Raw genomic sequence first — 21,571 nt, forward strand, 5'->3', positions numbered from 1 at the left:
AATTGTTTTTCCAGGATAAAACGTGTGTGAATAAGTGCCAAGTGTGGAAATCCAGTGTGTTCTTTATGGTGATGACAGGCATGAGTGAAATAACAGTGTTGTCCCCCTAGGTCTGAAAGGGTGGCCTGTCTGTGCAGCCAGGCCTGGGCTCCATCAGGCCTCCTGCCCTGGAGCACGAGTTACCTGTTATCATCTTGTATTAGCTTTTATTGCTGCCGAAGCAAATTATCACAAACTTAGCAGCTTAAGACAACACCCACTGATCATCTACCCGTTCTGTAGGTCAGAAGGCCAACACCGTCTCACTGGGCTAAAATCAAGGTATCAATGGGCTGCCTTCCTTACTAGAAGCTCTGGGCAAATATTGCTTCCAGGTTCATTCCAGTGCTAGTAGAATCCTTTCCCTGCAATTAGAGAAGGGAGGTGCCCATGCCCTTGCTAGTGGCCAGCCAGGTGCCACCCTTAGCTCCTAGAGGCCTCCCTTGAGTCTGTGCATGTGGGTCTCTAGTCTCAGAGCCAGCAATGTTCAAACCTTTCTCATGCTTGGAATTTCTCTGACTTCCCCTCTGCCACATCTCTCTTCTGCTTGCAGGCAAAGGAGCTTCTGTGATTAGATTCCAGGTTCCTCCTTCTACCTTAAGGTTCTTAATTTCATCTGCAAAGGTCCTTTAACCATGTTATAACACATGCACAGGTGGGTATGTTGAGGAGGGAAGAGGGTATTATTCTGTCTACTGCATTCCATTTCACCCTCTGAGTCACAGAAAGAACATCCATCAGCCCATTGGTGGAACATGAATGGCAATTACTGGCTCCCAGTTCATTGGCTCTGGGAGTACCAGGACTGGCCATGGGAGCCTTTCTCTGTAAATATGTCCCTCCCATGGAGTTCTCCACTGCTAAAACATGTTCACCATTATTGTACCAATATTGCCAAATCTTTTAATTCATTCCAATATATTTCAAGTCAAATATACTGACCTCTGGGCTGGGCACCTATTGTAAAGTGAGAATTGGACCTATTCCAGTCTTTGTTATAGCAATGATTAAATAAAGTGATCAGATTCTTAGCATGCATCATTAGTTCATTCAATGAACATTTACAGAGGTCCAGTGGGGAGGCCCACCAAGAAGGCTAGGCTCCAGGGACGTTGACACTCCAGTGTGGAACAGAGACCCAGATAAGCATAGTATGACACACGGCATGACAAAACCATGGGACATAGAAATACCATCAAATATATCTGCTTGGAAGAGTGGTGGAAACTTTCCAGAGGAGGGGCCATCAGAGGAGGGATGTCAAGGATGAAGAAGAGTTTGGCAGTTGGGCAAAGTGGGGGAAGGCATTCTAGGCAGAAAAGAATGGCAGACCCTGGAAAAAGAGTGAAGCACTGGGCCGCATCGGGCGAACCTTAAGAGGACTGGTGGGCTGCACTGCAGGAAGACAGGCAGGACGTTAGGGCTGGCAAGGTTTGGCTCTGTGCTATCCATGTCAATGAGCTTGGGTTTCAGCTGAGAGTTATACAAAACAGAGGTTTTTAAAACATAGAGTGATATAAGCAGTTGTACCTTTTGAACCTGAGCTCTGACAGCCAAGAAGAAATTAGATTTCATATGGGTAGAGAAGCAGGGCAGGAAGGCCACTTGGGCACTGCAATAAGTAGAAGTGGGAATGATATGGAGAGCAATCAAGGGGACAGAGAGTAGGTCCTCATAACTAGCTTCAGGGCTGCAGAGAGCTGTGCCAAGAAGACTCGTTGGAATGGCCATCCACTGAGATTCTCTGACACTAAGAACATGGAAGAGTGACCAGGTTTGTGGAAGCAGGTGAAGTTCAGGTTTAGGCATGCTGGGATTTTCTTCGCAGCACATGAGCCTAGACTATACAGGGAGGTCCCCTCAAGGGACAGGAGATCTCAAGTTGCTTTCAGGCATGAGTCAGGAAGCTGACTCAAGTCGCCTGAGAACTGCCCACAGTTAGGGCAGAGAGCTGGTTTCCTGAGGGGCCCACTTGGTGATTCCAATCCTGCTCTCTCACTTCCAGATTCAGGGCCAGTGCGTTGGGGCTCAGAGTTTAGAAGCAGGATCCCACGTGGCTGGTGCTCCTTCAGTCCTTCACCCTTGACAGTTGACCCCTTATTCCACAAACCCTTTTCCAGAGGTACTCAGGGCCAGGAAACTGAGGTTACAAAGAAGAATAAGGAAGCCCACAAATATTGTTTTGAATGCCTACTATGTGCCAAGTCCAGAGAGGGAGAGCCCAGGGCTGACCGGTCACTAAGAGGAGTTGGCTGGGTCTTGCTCAGAGTAGAAACTGTGCAGCTTATGCCTGTGTGTCTCCTGAAGGGTTATGGAAAGTAGGAGAGAAGAATGTAGCAGCCAACAAGACAGAACCAAGCCTCCCTGATGGCTCAAGGGGTTAAGATGCAACCTATGAAGTTGTCCGCAGCCACTGCAGCATGAGTTCCATTCCCCGGCTGGCCAGGGAGCAACCCACATGACACAGAAGACCTCTCCTGGCTCGCCCGCTGCTCCCCTCAGCAGTGTACTTTGGTCAATGTGCTTGTTCTGTTCCCCACTCTGTCTCTGGTGAATCCTCTCACCTCCCACACCTCTAGCCTGTACCCCAGCTCTTGCATGCATGCATAAATAAAACTTTAAAAAAAAAAAAAAGACAGACCCAAGGAAAACCAGAGAAGCCATCTGCTTCTAGTTCAGTAAGGGAGGGGGGAACCAACAGAGGAGTCAGGCAGAGTACACAGCACCGCCCTACCTAAGAAGTATCACTGTGGGCTGACCTTAGGGACACGCAGGCAGAGACTGCAAAAACCACTGTGGGAATGATCCCAGGTAACAGTCCCTAAGCTTCCGGAATCCATAGTGCTTTATTGTGGCCCCATTATGCATAACTTAATCTAAATCTCTGGAACATAGTCAAGCCTGAGGTTACGTGTTCCAGAGCTCCACCATCTAGGTCTTTGGTTTTATTCAAAAACAAAACCTGGAGACACACTTTCTTCTCTACTCTCTTTGAGGGCTTTTAATTACCTAATTTATGTTGTAATCAACACATACCCTGAGCCCTACTGGTGTAAAGTCCTCTGCTAGATGCTGGAGCTGAGGGAGGCACAGGGACCGGTCTGCCACCAAGGGAGGTAGACACAAGACAGAGATGAATGGAAGCCAAAGGCAACATGCTAAGTGTGGGCTAATGATAGGTCTCAGCCTCACAGTTACATGTCACAGCAGTGCTTGGAATATGCTGCTTGCATATGCATGATTCATAAATCAAAAGCTTCCCAGTTCCAGGGCAGCATTAGAAGTGCTACCACGGGGGAGGCTGCATTTGAGAGCAGCCTCAAAGGGTGGGTGGATACATAAGTGGCAGGTTCTTAGCCTCCTCAAGACACTCTCCTACTCCCTGGGAGGAGTTTTTTTTAAACCTTTTGTATTCTGAAATAGAATGTAAATATAGAAAGCTGCACAAAATAAAAATGCACTGCTTAATGAATGATCATAAGCCACCAGCCAGGTCAATAAGCAGAATGACAGCAGGAACTCAGGTATCCCCTTGCAGCCCAAGTGGCCCAACAACCTAGGGTAAAGGGCTCTGTCACTTTGATGGTGGAGGTGGTGTGGTAACACATCTTGGGGAGGGTTGAACCTATTCCCCTAAATCATATGTGAACCAATCAATGTTACTTCAATAAAGGAAGAAGGAAAAAAAAAAATCCCCCTTGCGTACACTCCCAATCACTAACCTCTGTACCCAAGGATAACCTCAGTCTGAATTTTATGGTAACCAATCCCTTCCGTCTTTACAGTTTTACAGCTGAACAGCATCTCCAAATACTAGTTTGCTTTGCCTGTTTTTTGAACCTAATATAAATGGATGCATACAGAAAGAGTCCTTTTGGATCTACCTTTACTTCACTCAACACTATGTTTGTAAAATTCATCCATGCTGCTGAATATATCAAATATATACATCTTCATTGGTGTGTAGTATTCCAGTGAAAGCCTATCTTGCAATTTATTAATCCACCTACAGCTGATGGATCTGGGCATTGTTTCCAGTTTGGGTCTACTACAAAACATGATTATGAATATCCTCTTTGCACATGTTGGACAGCTAGCTAGCAGAGGAGTTGCTGGTTATTGAGTGTCCAAATCTGCAATTTTAGCATTATGCCAGACTGTTTTCCATTGTGGTTGGACCAGTGCACAGCCCCATCAGCAGTGCATGAACATCTTCATTGATCCACATCCTTGTCAACACTTGGCACTGTCGGGTTTTGTTTTGTTTTTTATTTCAGCCATCCTGATGGATATATAGTAGTATCTCATTTTAATTTGCATTTCCTTGACTACTAATGAAGTGGGAAACATTTCATATGTTTTTTGGCCATTTGTCTACCCTCCTGTGAAGTTATACTTCTTGTTTTTATTCTTATCTGCATATGTTTTTTACATACTCTAGATACAGGTCCTTTGGTGGTTACATGTGTTGCAAAAGTCTTCTGTGAGGAATCACAAATGTCCAAGTAAGTCAATTGGAAAAGATTTAGAAAAATCAAATTTTTGTAACTTTTGTAACTTTCTAAGACCAAGTTTCAACTCTGAAGGCAGGTGTGAGAAGTACAACATTTGAGAACAGATCCCTTGGGTTCAAGTCTCAGCTGGTCCCTTCCTGAATTCTCCCAGGCAAGTCACCTGAGCTCTCTGGGACTCAGCATCCATACCAAGGCCTGACTGCGATCACTTACTGCCTGGTTGTTCATGGCCGAAAAGAGGTGAAGTGTAAAAGTACTTTATAAACTGCGCACAGTGTTCACTGTTGTTAAGCTAGAGGCAGTCAACCAGGCCGGCTTCCTGAGCCGTCCCACTGTGCTAATAGCAGAGGTAGCAGCAGTAACCTTTCAGATCCAAGAAAATTCTGCTCCCTCTTCCAACTGTCTGGCTCAGAGGACACCTCAAATCCCCATCCTGCTCCCCACACAGTGTCAAACTGTACTAGCCCACAAGCTGGGAACAGGACTCCTCCCTGCCTGTGCAGGCAGGAAAACAGGAAGCAGCCCCCACCCTGTCAGGGGGTGGGGCTGACAAGCTCACTTTCCTAGGTGGGCATCTCTCCAGGCCATCAATCCTCTGAGGCAAGAGAAGCACTGGCTGCCAGCCTGCCCTGCCACTACCCCAGGCTGTGCCCTGCAACCCACCCAGATCTCCTCCGCACTTTGTCCTGAGGTAGTAAGTGGGCCAGTGGATGGGGGCGTGAAACAGTCCGCATAGGTGCTCCCACAAGTGCCAGGCAAGGAATCCCTCCAGTGCCCCAGTGGGGCTAGAAATCTAGTCTCCTTGCCCACGGGGACATTGCCCATCTCTTCCTAAGGTATACACCATCCTCTCGTGAGCCCCGCCTCACTGCTACCCGGACCTCAGCCCACACAGAGGGGCATTTGGAAACACTTTTTCAGAGAGCAGCTGAGAGCTCAGAAGAAACACATCCTTTTTCATGTCCTTAGTCCAAGTGGAAAACCTGCTATATTATAGGGATTTTATAAGCTAAAGTATTTGAGACCTAGAGGATCTGCAGAAACATTTTCCAGCCCCTTCATCTCAAATGAGAAATCAGTAGCAGAGCTAGATTTCTTCATTCTCCAGGGAGAGCTTTCCTGCGATAGTATCTTCACTTTACCATCCCCATGCCCTGCTGCGCCCGGCCCGGCCACTGCCATCACCACATCCAGGTGCCTGGAACACTTACTCTCTTTGCTAGTAAGATCTTTGAGCTTGGAAAGGTTGCACTTGTGCCGGAAAGATGCCCTGGGAAGGCCCAGACCATGGTTTAGGAATGTTTATACAATGTTCTGAACCTGGGCCTCCCCTGGTGGTGCAGGCAGTTGAGAACCGCGCTGTGAAGCTGTCCACAGCCTCTACAGCGTGGGTTCGATCCCCACCGGCCGGCGACACTCCCACATGGCGCAGCAGACCTCTCCTGCTTCACCCGCTGCTCCCTTCAGCACTGTATTTTGTCAGTGTGCCTGTTCTTTGCCTGCTCTGTCTCTGGTGAATCCTCTCACCCTCACATGCATCTGGCCTGTACCCTGGTTCTTGTATAAATAAATAAATCTTTAAAAAAAATGTTCTGAACTTCACAGAAATGCAAATTATTGACTTTGAGCCCTAATTCTGTTTCTAGACTCTGCAGGCTCTCTCTTCAGGGAGTTGGGCAGGGATTCCCTGGCATCCTGGGTGCACCGGCCTGGCACACAGAGCAGGCACATAGCAAGAATTAATCACTAGAGAAATCAAAGGAGACAGAGGGAGAATCTCCAAAAGGTGCAAAGGAAAAGTACTTTGCAAGCAGGGACTTGCCTGCAGCACCCAGGCCCCCTGTAGATCATCCAACTGTTTGACACTCACACATTTGGCAAACAGGCCCCAGCGTCTGCCTCACGCAAGGGCCTACTAGGCACTGAGGCCCAGATCCTGCCTCCCAGAGCTGACAGTCTGGAAGGGAAGCCAAGAAGTGGGCTTGGCTGAATGAAAGAGACATACAGTAGCTAAGGGCCCCTGCTCACTTGAAGACATGATCCAGCAGGGGCCAGGCTGTGGGGGCTGTCGGGCGGTGGGGCGCAGCGTAAGTTCAGGCCTGAACAGGAAAGGGACCCTGAGAGTGTCACATCACACACGGTCTGTGGAGAGCCAGCAGAGCTTCTTGATAAAAGGGAGTTACAGAAGCAGCACTGAGCCTGGGGATAATCCGTCTGGCACCAGGCTATTTGAGGGGCAGATGAGATTACAACAATGAAGGCAGGAGGTATAAAGGCAGGAGCAAAGCAAGGAGGGATAGATACGAAACACGTCACAGAACAGAGTGCGGCTGCAAGGACAAGTGGGGGGCAGGCTTCAGCACCACACCAGGGAGATGATGGGGACCAATGGCTAGACATGGGCCTTTAGAGGCTGGGATGCCCAAGTTTGGGGGATGGCTTGGGGGATGGGGCAGAAGTCCAATGGGAAGTGGGCACACAACTGGGAAGTCAGGAGGGAGATGTGGGTATTTGGCATCATGGAGTTGAGAACAGAAACCATCAGATGGAAGGGAGGACAGGGGAAGTAGACAGGAGATAAAGGAGAAGTGGGGTGAGGACAGTGCCCTGGGAACCCCAACTGTCAGGAAGAAGGAAGAGAGTGGGAAGGGCCAGGTAGTGCCATAGAGATGGCAAGTGTGGAAAGCCAGGCTCTGCGGGGAGATCCCCAGGCTGAAGTCCTGGCCGTCACTCACTTCAGAATCTTGAGCTTAAGAATAACCCACTAATTTCAACCTCCTCATCTGTAAAACAGCTTAGAATCCCTAAATATGAGGCTAGAATTGAAAGGAGTGGCTCCAGAAGACCATCACCTCTGGCACAAGGAACGTGCACTTAAAGCAGCCTATTGTCATGAGCACAGTGGGAGGACACTAGAAGAGAACAGCCCGAACACACAGAAAGCTCTGCACACCCTTCGAGGTAGTGGACACCAACTAAGGGAGCAAGGAGGGGACAGGAGGACACCTTTTATCTAAGAAACCATCCTGAGCAGCCACGATGTTGTTACCTTTTAGTGCAACCCCCAAGTCTTCCAGCTGGTGAATCGAAGGCCGAGCATGTGCTGAAGATCATCAGCAAGATGGGAGAAACACCCTCCCAACTTAAATATGGAGAACAGGACTCGGTCAGCTGACTTGGAAGCCCTGGCTTCAATGTTTACTCACTGTGTGACTTTGGACAAGTCACTTAGCCTCTCTGAGCGTGAACTATTAAATAACATAATGGTTATAAATCGCCTAGCATGTTGTCATACCCAGAAGACCCTCACACAGTATCTGTTTCCATCTCTTTCTCTCCAGAACCCAAGTCTCCAGGCTCTTCCTAGTGCATGATTTCCTAGGATCCTACACTCTGTGGGGTTCACCATTCAAGAGCATGGGACTCTGGAAGGGTTCATCTTTGTTTCTATAGCCCTGTCCTCCCCTCGATCCCAGCCCTCACGGAGCAGAGCTGCAAAACCGCAGTGTGCACAGGACTAGGGGCTCTGGCTGAGATGCAGGCCCAGACTCTAGCTATGTGGCTAACAGCGCCTGCAGCCCTGGCATTGAGGGTCCTCTGCCCACCAGGTAAAGAAGCCCCTGCAGCAGCAGCAGCAGCAGCAGCAGCCGTTCCTCCTCCCTGCTGACCTACGAGCTCCTCTGGGTGGGTCTCTCTATCGTACTCAGCTCTGTGTCCCCTCCTTGGTATATGCTCCCTGAAAGGATGTCAAGAAAAGAAACAAGACTTAGAGAGAACCATTTTCCAGCTAAGTAAATGCCAACAGGGTATTTTATCTGTTTGGAGCAGGAGCCCTTCTGGGTCATTCCAGAATCACCCAATGTGATAGAAGGAGCCTGAGAGTTGCAGCCTGGAGCCCTGGGTTTGAACCCTGACCCTTTCACTCACTGCCCTTTCACTGGTGACCCTGGACAAGTTACCAAGCTCACATCTGTACAGTGAGGACAAGAGTACCTGGCCCCCGTTTCACTCAATGATGGCACCACATGCTTTATAAGCTCTAAAGTGCTCCAGGGCAAGGTGTCATTATCTGAGCAGGTTTTTTTTTGAGGGTATGAACTACTTTTCATTTCCCTAAAGCCTGCAAGTGGTCTGCGATGGGTTGGGTGGGGGACACACCAAAGGTCTGGCTGGAGATGGGGATGGTGACAGGTGGGCCCTGAGACAGAGCCAGGTGAAGTGCCAGGGTGCCAAGAGAGATGGCAAGGGAAAGCTTCCAGGAAGAGGCCAGCAGGAGAGCAGAGACAAGGCAGGTCTGAGGATAGAGGCAGCTAAGACGCTAACCTGGCCAGGAGGAAGGAAGGGAAATCAGGGTCCTCTGATGAACCTGGGGCAGAGCTCAGACAGAGGCTAGACCAGGAGCAAACTTGACATGATTAGGAAAAATATCACTTACAGGTGTCCCCTCTAGACCAGAGCTGAGGTACTCACACACCCAGAAGGCCAGGGCTCCGCTACAGCAGCTAATCAGTTATTTCCTACCCTCCCTGAAGCAGCGCATGCCTCACAATCTCAGGCATCTTAAGGACACAGGCAAGAGCAAGGCACAGCCTTGCCCTCATGAAGCACAGAGTTTACCAAGCACAGCACAGAGAAATGGCAACCGTACAAGGGAGAGGCAATTTAAGGGAGCGAGCGGCCAATTCTGCTCCTATCACCACCTCCACCAATGGGTCTCATCCTCGCCCATCTCCTGACGTTTCTTCTTCGTGCCATTACCCATTCCTGGAATGCCCCATTCCCTCTATCCCATGCAGCAAGTACTAACTCAAGCTGAAAGGCAGTTAGGTCACTGGTGAGGGCCCCCAACCTCTTCCTGTTCCTGCAGCCTGTACTTTAGCAGGAGCTCCTGGTAATTATTGTATTACCTAGTTACTCTTCTGTTCCTCTACTGAAGAGTTAATCACAGCTTGTGCTATTACACTTCTGCTCTCTTATGTCTCATCTCCCCAGTCAGATTATAGCAATAATCATTGAAATAGTGTTCCAGTTTATAAAGTGCCTTCATGCATATCATTCAATTTAAACCTCACAATAAACCTGTGATAGAACTATTATCTTTATTTTACAAAAAGGAAACCAAGGCTTAGAAAAGTTCATTTAGCAGAGGTCGCACAACCTGTCCACGTACCTGGATATAAAACTCAAACCTCTTCTAGTTCCAGTGCCAGGGCTCTGCCCAATACTCAGAGGCAATTCAAGGCAGAGCTTAAAGTTAGGACCAGCTGTGTGTCCTTGGGCAGGTTACTTAACCTCTCTGTGTCTCAGTTTCTTCAAGGTAAAATGTGACTGATATCCACCTCACGGGTCTCTTAAGATTAAAAAGGTAATACAATAGAATACTGAGAACAATATCAAACACAGTAATTAGTTATAGTTATTATTGGCTGATTCTCATGGTCTCTTAACTCATTAAACTTTTTTCCTAACACACTTTTATATCTCATAATACACTTGACAGATAAATTTTCGGAGACAGACTAATAGTAAGTTGTAGGATTGCTCCTTTTTCTTTTTCTTCAACTCCTAGCACCCTGAGAGGTTGAACAATAGGAAAACTCTTTTTCTGCTCTGGTCCACCCCACATCACTCCCCCCTCACACCCCCAACAACCACTAGATAAAATTTGGTCAATTACAAGTGTTTCACAGAATGTAAAATGTTGGAAAACTCTGACCTAGACTGTCCTTCTTGGGCTGTCTCTGGATAGCTAGGGGAGTCAGTCATGGGTGGAAACTTTCACAAACCTAATTTCTATCACTCTAATGGGTCAAAGTCTTAGGCGTATTTCTCTTTTGCTCCAGTTTTCATTTATTTGAGACTAGATGGAATGGGTTACCATAAAAATAACACCAATTTATTTTCCTTTTCCATTGGAAAAAAACGGAAATTCACACTGTTTCCTGGAGTAAGAAGTCTCATGTGATTAGGCAGCTTAGTTGAGGCAGTACCACTCAGGGCAGATGGACAGAAAGTTTCCTCCTTTTCAGCCATCCTGTCCGCAAAGCCAGAGGATAAGCCTCAAACCACCTGGACCTTAGGAGGGAGGAGTGGCCATCTCTTCCGTCCTGCCTGGGTCAGGATGACGCAGGAGGGGACCTCCCTACTTACATCACACAGACACACCTGCCACAGGCCAGGAAAGAGGCAGATGAAGTCCCCAGGGGTGATTCTTTGCAAGATTCCAAATAAAGAACACTGAGTCAGGTCCTCACAGGATTTTCTAAAAACCCAAGCTCTTCCCTCACATGATACTGTGTTGGGAGACATGGCAGAACACAGCAGGGTGACCAGACTGGCAGGGAGGCCCTGCTGGATTGTCAAAGGCTCCACTCTGAGAATAGGTGTGAAGAACAAATCTGCCCTTACAACTTTGGCACCGGGATTAAAAGAAGCGCTGCATCCTTTGAAATGGATTTTGCATACAAACGAGCTGAGGAACACCATAAACATGTCAGCTTTATTCAGTCAAATCAATACAGCAGGCATTAAGACTCTTGAGGTAAAAATGGATTGTGGCTTTTTGTTGATGACACTGAGGAATTTTGGCCCCCAGCCCTGGTCAGGCTGCACAAATAGGGCAGGCTGCTTGTTAGCTGTCAGGCACATCTTGGGGGTTGAAACCAAAACCCCAAGTCAGGGTCTGGGCACCCATCACTGGGCAGCTTGTCCAGACCAGCAGTGGGGCTATCTGACCAGGAGCCTCAAGTCCTGCCCTTGGCCAGCCCCCTCTTCCAGCCCCCCACCCCCTAGTCATTTTCCAAGCTAGTCACACTTCGCATTTCCTACATTCCTTCTCACAGCTCAGACCTCTTCGGCCGGGCCTCAGAGGGGCCGACAGCTGGGGGTAGTATGAGCCAAGCAAGAGGCACCAGGAAGGGGGTATTAGGGATGGGGGGACAGGAGGGGTTGTCAATGCAATCGGAAGCAATCTCCAAGGGAGGAAAGGGTTCCCCGCTCTTCACATCCCAAATTGAGCACCCCACTTTCCGCCCCGCACTTTCCTCTCCAAGTGCCCAGCCAGTGCGCCTTCCTGGCCTAGGGGCACCCTTTCCACTCGTCTCCTTTTCGGTTCCTTCCTCCCTTACCTCCCTTGTCCCCTGCCTAGCTTTCGCCGGGACCAGCTCCCCTCCGGCCTCGCCGCACGGATCTTGCCAGCTCCCCGGGGCGCCCTCGCCTCTCCCCCAGGCGGGCGAGGATGCCGGTCCCCGACCTTCCCGGGACCGCCCGCACAGCGCCCCGGACGCCCTCTCTCGCTGCCCCCCTGCGGGATCCTTCCCCGGGCCGCCGGACTCCGCCTCCCTTCCCGTCCCCGGACACCGCGCCTCTCGGGTGCCCCAGCCTCGCACGCCCGGGGTCCCCCGGCTCTCACCTGAGTCCGCTCGAAGCTCTCCCGCTCGGCCGCCTCCACCCCCGCGCCGACCGCGCGCCGGCTCAGCACCTTGGGCAGGGGGTTGGGCACCTGCTTCATGGAGCTGGCCATCCGGTCCATGTCGCCTCGCTGACCAGAGTCAGGGGCCCTCGGCCGCCCCGGGATCCCCACGGCGCCGCCCGCCCCGCCCTGCCCGCTGGGATCCGGCGCTCCAGGGGTAGCTTCAGCCCCATTGGCTGGGAGAGCTGCTACTCTCCCGAGGCCCCGCCCAGAGGCTTCCCCGCCCGCCCCCGCCCCGCCCCGCCCCCTCCGGAGACCCCCGGCTCGCCCCGCCCCCTGGGCCCTCGGGATCGCGAGGCGCGCGGTGACCGGCCCGCAGGCCTGTCCGTTACCGGGTTCCACCACCCCGGCGGGGGCGGGCCCCGCCGCTGCCCCGAGCTGCCCCCGCACGCCCCTCCCCCGACGCCCGGCGCGCCGCCCCCCGCGCCCGCCCGCCCGCCCGCCCGCGGGGCCCTCCCGCCGGGGGCGCGGCCAGTCCCGGCGGGGTGCGGGGTCGCGCGGTCCCGGCGCCGGGCCTCTCGCGGGGAGTCCGGCCCCCCTGGGAATATCCTGTTGCCGCCTTTCGGACCGGGGGCGAGAGAGCGCGGCCGCCCCCGGAGAGGCGCTGCCCAGGCCCCCCGGGGAAGGGTCAGGTCGGCGGGATCTGGCCCTCGCGGGTGCGGCCCCGCCCGGCCGTGGCTTCCTCCCCCCGCCCGCGCCCCCCGCGCGCCCCCGTCCCCCGCCCGCGCCCCCCCTCCCCCCGCGCCCCCCCTCCCCCCGCGCGCCCCCGTCCCCCGCCCGCGCCCCCCTCCCCCCGCGCCCCCCCTCCCCCCGCGCCCGCCCCCCTCGCCGCCCCGCCCGCGCCCCTCCCCGTCCTCCCGCAAAGATCGCAGACTTGGGAGCGCCGGGCTGGGCCGGTGGGAGCCACCGGCACCTTCTTTCCGACCCGCTCATCGTCTGGCCGGGCCCGACGTGTTCCCGGCTGGAACCCCAGTCTCTCCGCCCGCGACCCCGCCCCGCCCGGACGCCGCCTGGGAGCGGGATGGCCCAGGGCCGGGTGCGCCTCAGCGGAGATGCTGAGTTTTCCGTTAATCGCCAATTTCGGAGTGTGTTTAAATAGTTATGAAAGTCAAAGTAAAGACATTTTAAAAACTTCGAGGGATTGTGATAAAATTCTCACATTCAAGAGGAATAAAGATGGGGTGGCCTTGGCAGGCGGAGGGAGGCGCTGAAGGCTTTGCTGGAACCTGTGCTGGGCTGGCCGTATGTGGACAGGATGCAGGCGGGCCCAGCAGCAGGTGAGGGACGTGAGTGCGGGCACGGCAATGAAGAGGAGGAAAGTCCTGTGGGCGCCGCCAGCCCTCGGAGAGGTTGTGTGATTAGGCTCATGGGACTAGGGAGGGGGCAGCTGTGGGGTCAGTTTAGGGAGGGTGTCAGATGAAAGGGGGGAACTGTCTTGAGGCTACATTTGCAGAGGAGCACACTGGTCTCACCTTTGTTTAAATCGTGTTTACATGGGACGCTTTGGGAGTGGCCCCCTTTGGGGTCCTCTGGGAAGAGGTTAGCTGTCACCTTGTTTTCCAGACTTTGAGGGAAGGTGGAAATGACATTAACTGAGGAGGGAGTGAGGCAGAGAGCTGGTAGAGGAGCTAATTTCTGTCTTAGACAGCAATGCCCAACATAGTCATGGCCACTGGGTGGGTGGGTGGGTGGTGACAGAGAAGCCAGGGGAGGAGGGACAGGAGACAGAAGACAGGTCAAGAGGGGAGAACCCCACGGAGGGGTATCCATAAACTCTGGGGTCTATTGGGAGATAAATAGATGAGGGCTGTGTTGGGCAGTGTTTGGGGCTGTCAAGGGATTGCATACTGGAAGGGCTGAGAGTTGAACAAGGAACTAGGTACAATGATGTGGCCTGGTTTAAGGGGATCAACAGGGACAGTGAAGCACCTAGGAATTAGAACAATGGGAGACTGTACCAGCCCTAGACCAGAAGAGACAAGGAGAGGGGGCTGTACTGGGCCCATTTGCGCTCTAGTTATGGGATAGGAGACACCTGACCAGACCGGTGGCCGTAGGCAGAAAACCAGTCCCTGGCACTGGCCCCAATTTCTCTTTCTCTTCAGTGGTTTCCCACTAGTGTGTCCCATTGAACAAACCAAAGGAAGCTTTAGGGTAAAGGTGATGCTTCAGTACTGCCGCTCCCATTAAGACCTAGCAGACTGCAGGTTTGATCCAGACTGCAGGTCTTGGGAGGCTCCCAGCACAAGGGGCTCCTTGGTGTATACCTACAAGGAAAAGAGACGAGCTTCAGATTATTACCTCCATGTGCCCATTCTTAATCCTGCACTCTCCTCATGCTCTACCCAGCTAAAGAGTGATTTATGACCTTTTGCCAAGAGTTTATGGCTTTAATAAACATGGGCCCTTTAAACAGGGATTAAGGGATCAGCCTACTTATTATAATAAACCAGAGTAGGAATCAGGAATTTGTGGTTTGGAGGCTCCCTGTGGAGAAAGACTCCAGCAAGTTACCTTTTTCTGAAACTCAGTGACTTCCAAACAAGGCTTTCCTACCTGCTACAGCAACAAAACCCTTGGAGAGCAGAGGGAAGCCCCCCACCCCCACCACCACACACACATAGACTAAAGGACCCTACTGGTTTCCTTACTACCTCTCTCAGCAATGTGGGAACACCTGTCTTATGCCTTCTAGAGTCAACATATAAAAATTCAGCTGTTTTTTAATTACATTAATAATTAACAAAGACATTGAAATTTGAAAAGCAATATCATATGCAATAGCATCAAAAATGTGAAGTACTTAGGGTCAATCTTACAAAAGATGGAAAGACTATTAAACATTGCTGGAAGAAAATGAAGGCAAATAATGGAGACAGAGGTGAGACACAATTTTGTTAAGATGCTACTTGTGGGCCTCCCCGGTGGCGCAGCGGTTGAGCTCTGGGTTGCGAAGCTGCCTGCAGCCTCTGCAGCCGGTTCGATCCCCGGCTGCTCCCCGGCCACCGGAGGAGGGTCCCACGTGGCGCGCAGACCTCTCCTGCCGCCCGCTGCTCCCCTCAGCAGTGTACTTCGGTCCTTCTGCCTGCTCTGCTCCCCACTCTGGCTCTGGTGAATTCTCTCACCCTCCCGCGCTTGGGTACTGACTGTACCCAGTGCATGTATAAACCAAACAAACAAACAAATAACAAATAAATAAATAAAATAAATAAATAAATAAGGCATGCCTCTAGAAAATTAAAAAAAATAAAATAAAATAAAATAGAAAACACAGTTTAAAAAAAAAAAAAAAAAAAGATGCTACTTGTCCCCAAATAGACCTTCAGATTCCTTGCAGTTCTGATAAAAATTCCAGCAAACTTTCTTCAGAAACTAAGCTAATTATAAAATTTGTATGGGAAGGTAAAGGATCTAGAATATCCAGAACACCTTTGAAAAAGAATGCATTTCAAGTATTCATATTACAATATCAAGATTTGTTATAAAACTATAGTGATCAAAATAGTGTGGTACTGATGAAAAAATATATAGAACAGATTAGAGAGTCCAGAAATAGATTGTGGATTGTCCACAATGATACAAGGCAATTCAATGGAAGAAAGACAACTTTTTTTTTTTTTGCGTGGAAGAACTGGGGTGCAGGCCAGAGGTGGGAGTGGAGGTGAGACAATTCATCAGAGACAGAGTGGGGGACAGAGCAGGCAGGTTGACTGGAATACACTGCTGAGGGGAGCAGCAGGTGAGATAGGAGAGGTCTGTTGCGCCATGGGGTCAACTCCCTGGCCAGGAATAGAACTCATGCTGGGGCAGTTATAGAGCTGAGACGTAACCCCTAGGGCACCAGGGAGGCCCCCTTCAACAAATTGAATAACCGTATGCAAGAAACAATAGGATAACCACATGCAAAAATCCCAATCAAACAAAGAGACCCAACTTTCGATACTATTCTCACTCCATATACAAAAATCAACTCATGATGAAACAGACTTAAATTAAAAAATGAAGACCATAAAATTTAGAAAATAGGATGAAACCTTAGTGACTTTGGGTTTGGCACTGGTTTTTAAAAATACATGAAAAGCATCAAGTAAAAGGAAACAAAAATCAATAAACAACACTTCATCAAAAATTTAAAACTTTTGCTCTTCAAAAGACTGTTATGAAAAAGAAAGACGGAGGACCAGACTGGGGAAAGGTATTTGTAAAACATTCATTCAGCAAAGGACCTGCATCCAGAATATAGCCAATATACATTTTTAAAGTTGACCTGGTTTGGGTTTTAGATTGTTTCCACAGATCAGGATGACTCAGGAAGAATCAGGGCACAAGACAGGGAGCACCAGGGGATGTCAGGGACAGGATCCCATTGTAGCCTCTCTCCCACCACATTTTAGTTGTGGGTTTGTGGACAAATTACTTAGGGCTCTGAGTCTCTTCCCCAATTGCAAAGCAGAAAGAGTGATAATATAAACTCTCATTCATTCAGCAGATACTGGTTGAGCTCTTACTCTGGAGGAGACACAGTACTAATCAGGTTCTAACTTTACTGTTTGGTCCTGGATACATGCATTAAAAAAACAAACCACATACTACACAAGGAGGCGGGTGCTGGCATAGAAGTCTGAGAGTACCACCTTTCTCCAGACATCTGGGGTATTAAACAAGAAAAATATCCTATTTTATGCCTATTTATCTCCATATGTGTATATCTGTATGTTTGAATAGGTAAGAAAAAAGGGTAGCATTAGATCTGTACTTAATGAATTGTAGGGATGTCATGATAAGTTGTTAGGTGAAGAGGCAAATTGCTAAGTAGTGTGTATAGACTGATTCTACTTTAGTGAAAACAAGTAAGTGAAATTTCCGTGTGTGTGTGTGTGTGTATATATGTTTTTGTATGTGAATGAACACAGAATAGGGTGTGAAAGGATAGGGAAAAAAGGGTGTGAAAGGATAGAATACAGTGAGCTAGTCCTTATTGGGGGGTGAAGATAGGTTTATACATAGAAATTAGTGCTTTGATCTATCTTTGATTGAAAAAAATAAAAGTAAGAAAGGTTAAACATGATAGTTGATAAACACAGAAACAATACACACTGACCCCAAGAAGTGCTTTGCATATTGATTAAAGCATATTCTCAGCTTATGACTAGGCTGTTCAGCATGAGCCCCAAGACTAGAAGCTTCCCTTTAGTCATGTACTCAAAGTATGTGCGTGTGTATAAAGGGGTCATGGTAGATTGGAGAACCCCATTACTGGTTATCAGCAATGGAGCAGCAGAGACCTACCAGGAGTGGTTTGTGGTGCCCCCACCTAACCATGGCAGGTAACCTATCCTGGTAGAATCAGGAGCTAAGGCACAACCTGAAACTGGAGCCAGGGGACATGTCAAGTCAGGAACCAAGCCAAAATGGGAACCCAAGCCAAAGCCAGACAGGCAACCCGCAGGCCAGGAGCCACAGACAGCTCTGAATTGCCCCAGGTGAGGGCTTAGGGTCAAATGTCTGAAAGGCAAGCCCATCTTACCCTGAGATAAAGCAATTGACCAGGATGAGGACTACTTTGAGGGAAAGATAAGGCATTCATCTGTGGACATGCCAAGGTTCAAATGCCACACAGAGGCCATCAGGCTCCTGGGCCCAAAGACGCGCTGTGGAAGCTATAGATCTAAGTAGAGGTGATAGGGGAAACTGTGGCCCTAGGTGAGAGAAGAATGGAGGACCCAAAGAGAATCTTGGGGTGAGCCATACACTGGGAGAAAATACTTGCAAAGTTATCCCACAGACAACTTGCATCTAGAATATGCCAAGTGTACATTTGGAAGACTACCTGGTTTTAAATTCTTCACACATTAAGGAGCAAGAGGACCATGTAAGGAATCATGTTGGGATTTGCAGTGATAAAATCTGATTCTGAGCCTGTATTCGACCATGTTGTCATCACCCAGGAAAATGATAAGAAGCATCCACAAAAAATGTCGAGGCCAAGAAACTAAAGGAGACCAAGGACATAAAGTCAGAGACTGAGAATGAAGACAGAAGTAGAAGAGAGGCCAGCAGATTTCAGTGTGGCTGGAGGCCAGGCAGGAGACCATGGCAAGAAGAAAGGGGACTGATATAATTACCAAAGGTTGCAAAGAGGTCGGGGAGGACCTCTTCTACCTAGAAGATGGAAATGTCTGCCTTTGGGAGAGCAGTTAGTAAATATATGAATGCTGCAGAGTTCAGGGCTCCCCAAGGTTTGATAATTCACTAAAAGGACTTATAGAACTCCCCGAAGACTGTTCTGCTCAGCTATAGTTTATTTAGCAAAAGGAAACAAATTGAAATCTGCCAAAGAAGGAGATGTATGGGATAGGATTGAGAGGGTTCCCTACTCAGAGCTTCCAGTTGGAGTAATGGACACCACTAACTTCTCTCAGAGTGTTGTCAACCAGCGTAGCTCACCCACATCATGCATGCAACTTTATTGGGGCTCAATCCCATAGACCTGTGTGGCTAACTTTAGCCTTCAATTTCTCCAAAGTCAAGTGGTCCTGTGTGACCCAACGCCCCCCTGACAAATCACGTATTAGACCATGCAGTGTGGTTGAAGGCCGCCAGGTCAGCAGACATGATTATCAGGACTTTGCAAGGGCTTTGTGATCACCTCCCAGGAATTGAAGGCAGAGACTGACCTCTCTTTGGGTAAGGTCGTTTCTTTACAACACAGATGCTAAATTGCAGTTAGTTGAGAAGCTAATTGGCTCTGAGCAGGGAAGTAGTCACAAGGCACTACTCCAAAGAGCATCTCAGGAAAATGAAGGTAAATGGTGATACACAAGGGGAGCAGATAAGAGAGAAGTCCAGGGGGGCTTCAGACGTGCAGACTGCAGAGCAGGTCCAGGACTGTGAGGCTGAAGACAGGGTGGCAGAAACTTAGGTTGTGTCCAGAAAGGAATGAGTTTGGGAGAGGAATTCTGTAGTTGAGATTCTGAAGTTTGATGGAGTATTGTTCCCCAGAAAGGAAAGTAAGGAGCTGGGTAGTAAGAGCTGAAGGGACCCTCTAAACTGGATTTGCAGGCCAGGGTGAGGGAGCACCCCGGGACCTCCAAGCCTAAATGTGTTCTGCCATCCCATTTCATGTGTGTAAGACCGTCAGTAGAAAATAACTTTAATATAATTCATGTGCAATAAAGAGAAGAGCAAGAATATAGTTAAAGCACCCAAATCAAGTACCCAAAGTTTCCCATCCCTTCATGGGTAAATGCCCAGCCATGCAGGGTTGGCCCAAAGCAAGGCCACTGTGGCCCAAAAGCTTGCCACAAATCTAAGGCACCTTCTGTTGGGGACCCATAAAAAGGGGGCAGAAGGGGCCAGGCAAGTCTGGAAGGAAAGGAGCAAAATCAAAACCTAAGTCAAGATAAAGGCTGTCATTGCCAGCCTCCCCATGGGTCTCTCACCCACGTCTCTGTCTCAAGTGTCTCTTTCCATGTTTCCCAAGTCCCTGGTACAAGTCCAAGGCCAAGAAGCCAGCGCAGCTTCTTCAATGTCTCTCTGCTCTATGTGCACCTCCAGGTCCCCTTCTTGATCTCTTTTCTTTTTTTTTTTCATACAAGAGCCAGGGTACAGTAGGACAGATGTGCGGGAGGGTGAGAGGATTCACCAGAGACAGAGCGGGGAACAGAACAGGCAGACTGATGAAACACACTGCTGAGGGGAGCAGCGGGCACGACAGGAGAGGTCACTCACCATGTGGGTTGCTCTGAGGCTGGCGGGATCGAACCGGCACTGCAGAGGCTGTGGTCAGCTTCACAGCGCTGCGCTCAACTGCCTGCGCCACCAGGGAGGCCCCTTGATCTCTTTTCCTTCCTTCTCCCTGTCTTCTCCAGCTTCTCCCAGCTCAGTTCCATCCTTCTTTAGGGTGGCGCCTCCCCTTTCCCTGTGAATTACGCTATTACAGGGTTGCCCAGAGCAGAATTAGAAGTCAAATTCCGGGACGGGAGAGCTCTGTCAATAGGGGCATGGCAGGATAACATTTTGAGATTTGTCACTGAGGTGGCCCCAACCCCTTTCTTCCCTGTTCCCTCCCAAACACACGCAATTTCTTTTCCCTTTGTCCTTTACCCTTGGCTTTTACTGCCTCAGGGGATGTAGCAGAAAAGCTTTGCGGTTACTACAGTCTAGGGTTTGAGTTTTTGCCTGGGAGGGCAAGATTATGCCACAAACAATAGACTGGGAACAACAGAAGAAGGAATCAGCTACCCCATGCTCAGACCAGATAAAATTTTCTAACCAGATTTGGGGAGAGCCAGGCATGCTGAGCACTTAGACACAGATCTGGTTCTTGCCGTTTCTTTCTCCTGGCTCCTGGGCCGACTCCCAGGGAAGGAGAGAGCACTGACACAAACTAGAGCTTGAGCCTCTTGGGCAGAGGGATCCACATTCTTCTTTCCCTGGGTAGGTCCCAGTGCACTGTGATGCCCCCAGAGAGCTTGCCAGAGACCCAGGAGAGCCCCCAGAGCACCCCAGAGCATTCAGAGAGCAGCAACATTCCCCGTGAACCCTGGAACCACGGGCTGTGATCCAGGGAGATGGCAGATCCCAAAGGTGGACGTGCTGATTAAAAAAAAAAACCCTTTTTTTGGAATGATGAGATTATGAAAAATGGTTTTAAAAGTGCTTCATATGGGTCTCCCCAGCGGCGCAGCGGTTGAGCGCTGGGTTGCGAGCTGCCCGCAGCCTCTGCAGTGCTGGTTCGATCCCCGGCTGCTCCCCGGCCACCAGAGGAGGGTCCCACATGGCGCGCAGACCTCTCCTGCTGCCCACTGCTCCCCTCAGCAGTGTACTTCGGTCCTTCTGCCTGTTCTGCTCCCCGCTCTGGCTCTGGTGAATTCTCTCACCCTCCCTCGCTTCTGACTGTACCCAGTGCTTGTATAAATAAATAAATAAATAAATCTTAAAAAAAAAAAAAAAAAGTGCTTCGTATGCTAGAGGCTCAGGAGAACACTCCTGGTCTTCAAACAGCCGATGACATCCTGAAGGGCAGCTGGGGTGGTGACTGAGAGGGCTGGCTCAAATCTCCTTACCTGGGGAACCTCTGTCCAATACTACCTAGAAGCCCCAATGCTAGAAGCTAGAATCAGGTGCCCCCAAATCCTGCATACAAGATCCCCCATTCCAGGACGTTTCCTTCCCATTAACAGGGGCCAAGAGGAATCCTACTGTCTCTGAGTCCATTTTGCCTTCTCTGGGTGTCAGTGCCCTCCAGGGCCTGCAGGCCATGCTGCCCGCTAGAACCAAATCTGCCTCACCTGACCTCACCATATCAGGAGGGGCCTAGAGAGGGCCTTGCCCTGCGGGAGCAAATCCACCTGCCCTGGCAGAGGTCAAGAGCGAGACCCACATAGAGAACCAGACCACAGCTCCCACCGCTGCCCGCCCCCTCTATCTCTTTGCTGTCTCCTCATCATCTCATTCACTTCCCCTATCTCCACTACCAAAGCCAGGTACACTTCTGCCCCAGGCCCTTTGCACTGGCTATTGCCTTAGCCTAGAACTTGCCCCG

At 50.1% G+C, this 21,571-nt stretch overlaps 1 protein-coding gene across 1 annotated transcript in view; it reads right to left on the minus strand.

The window, feature by feature from the left end:
• Window positions 1-12,084, minus strand: part of HIP1 (huntingtin interacting protein 1) — a gene marked incomplete at both ends in the record, with an annotated part of 118,284 nt that extends 106,200 nt beyond the window's left edge. The window contains one exon of the mRNA XM_084251034.1: window positions 11,965-12,084. Within this exon, the coding sequence (XP_084107160.1) occupies window positions 11,965-12,084 (120 nt within the window). The remainder of the gene's footprint in view (window positions 1-11,964) is intronic.
• Window positions 12,085-21,571: the final 9,487 nt, after the last annotated feature.

Source organism: Talpa europaea (assembly GCF_964194135.1).
Source record: "Talpa europaea genome assembly, chromosome: 12".
Taxonomy (NCBI): domain Eukaryota; kingdom Metazoa; phylum Chordata; class Mammalia; order Eulipotyphla; family Talpidae; genus Talpa; species Talpa europaea.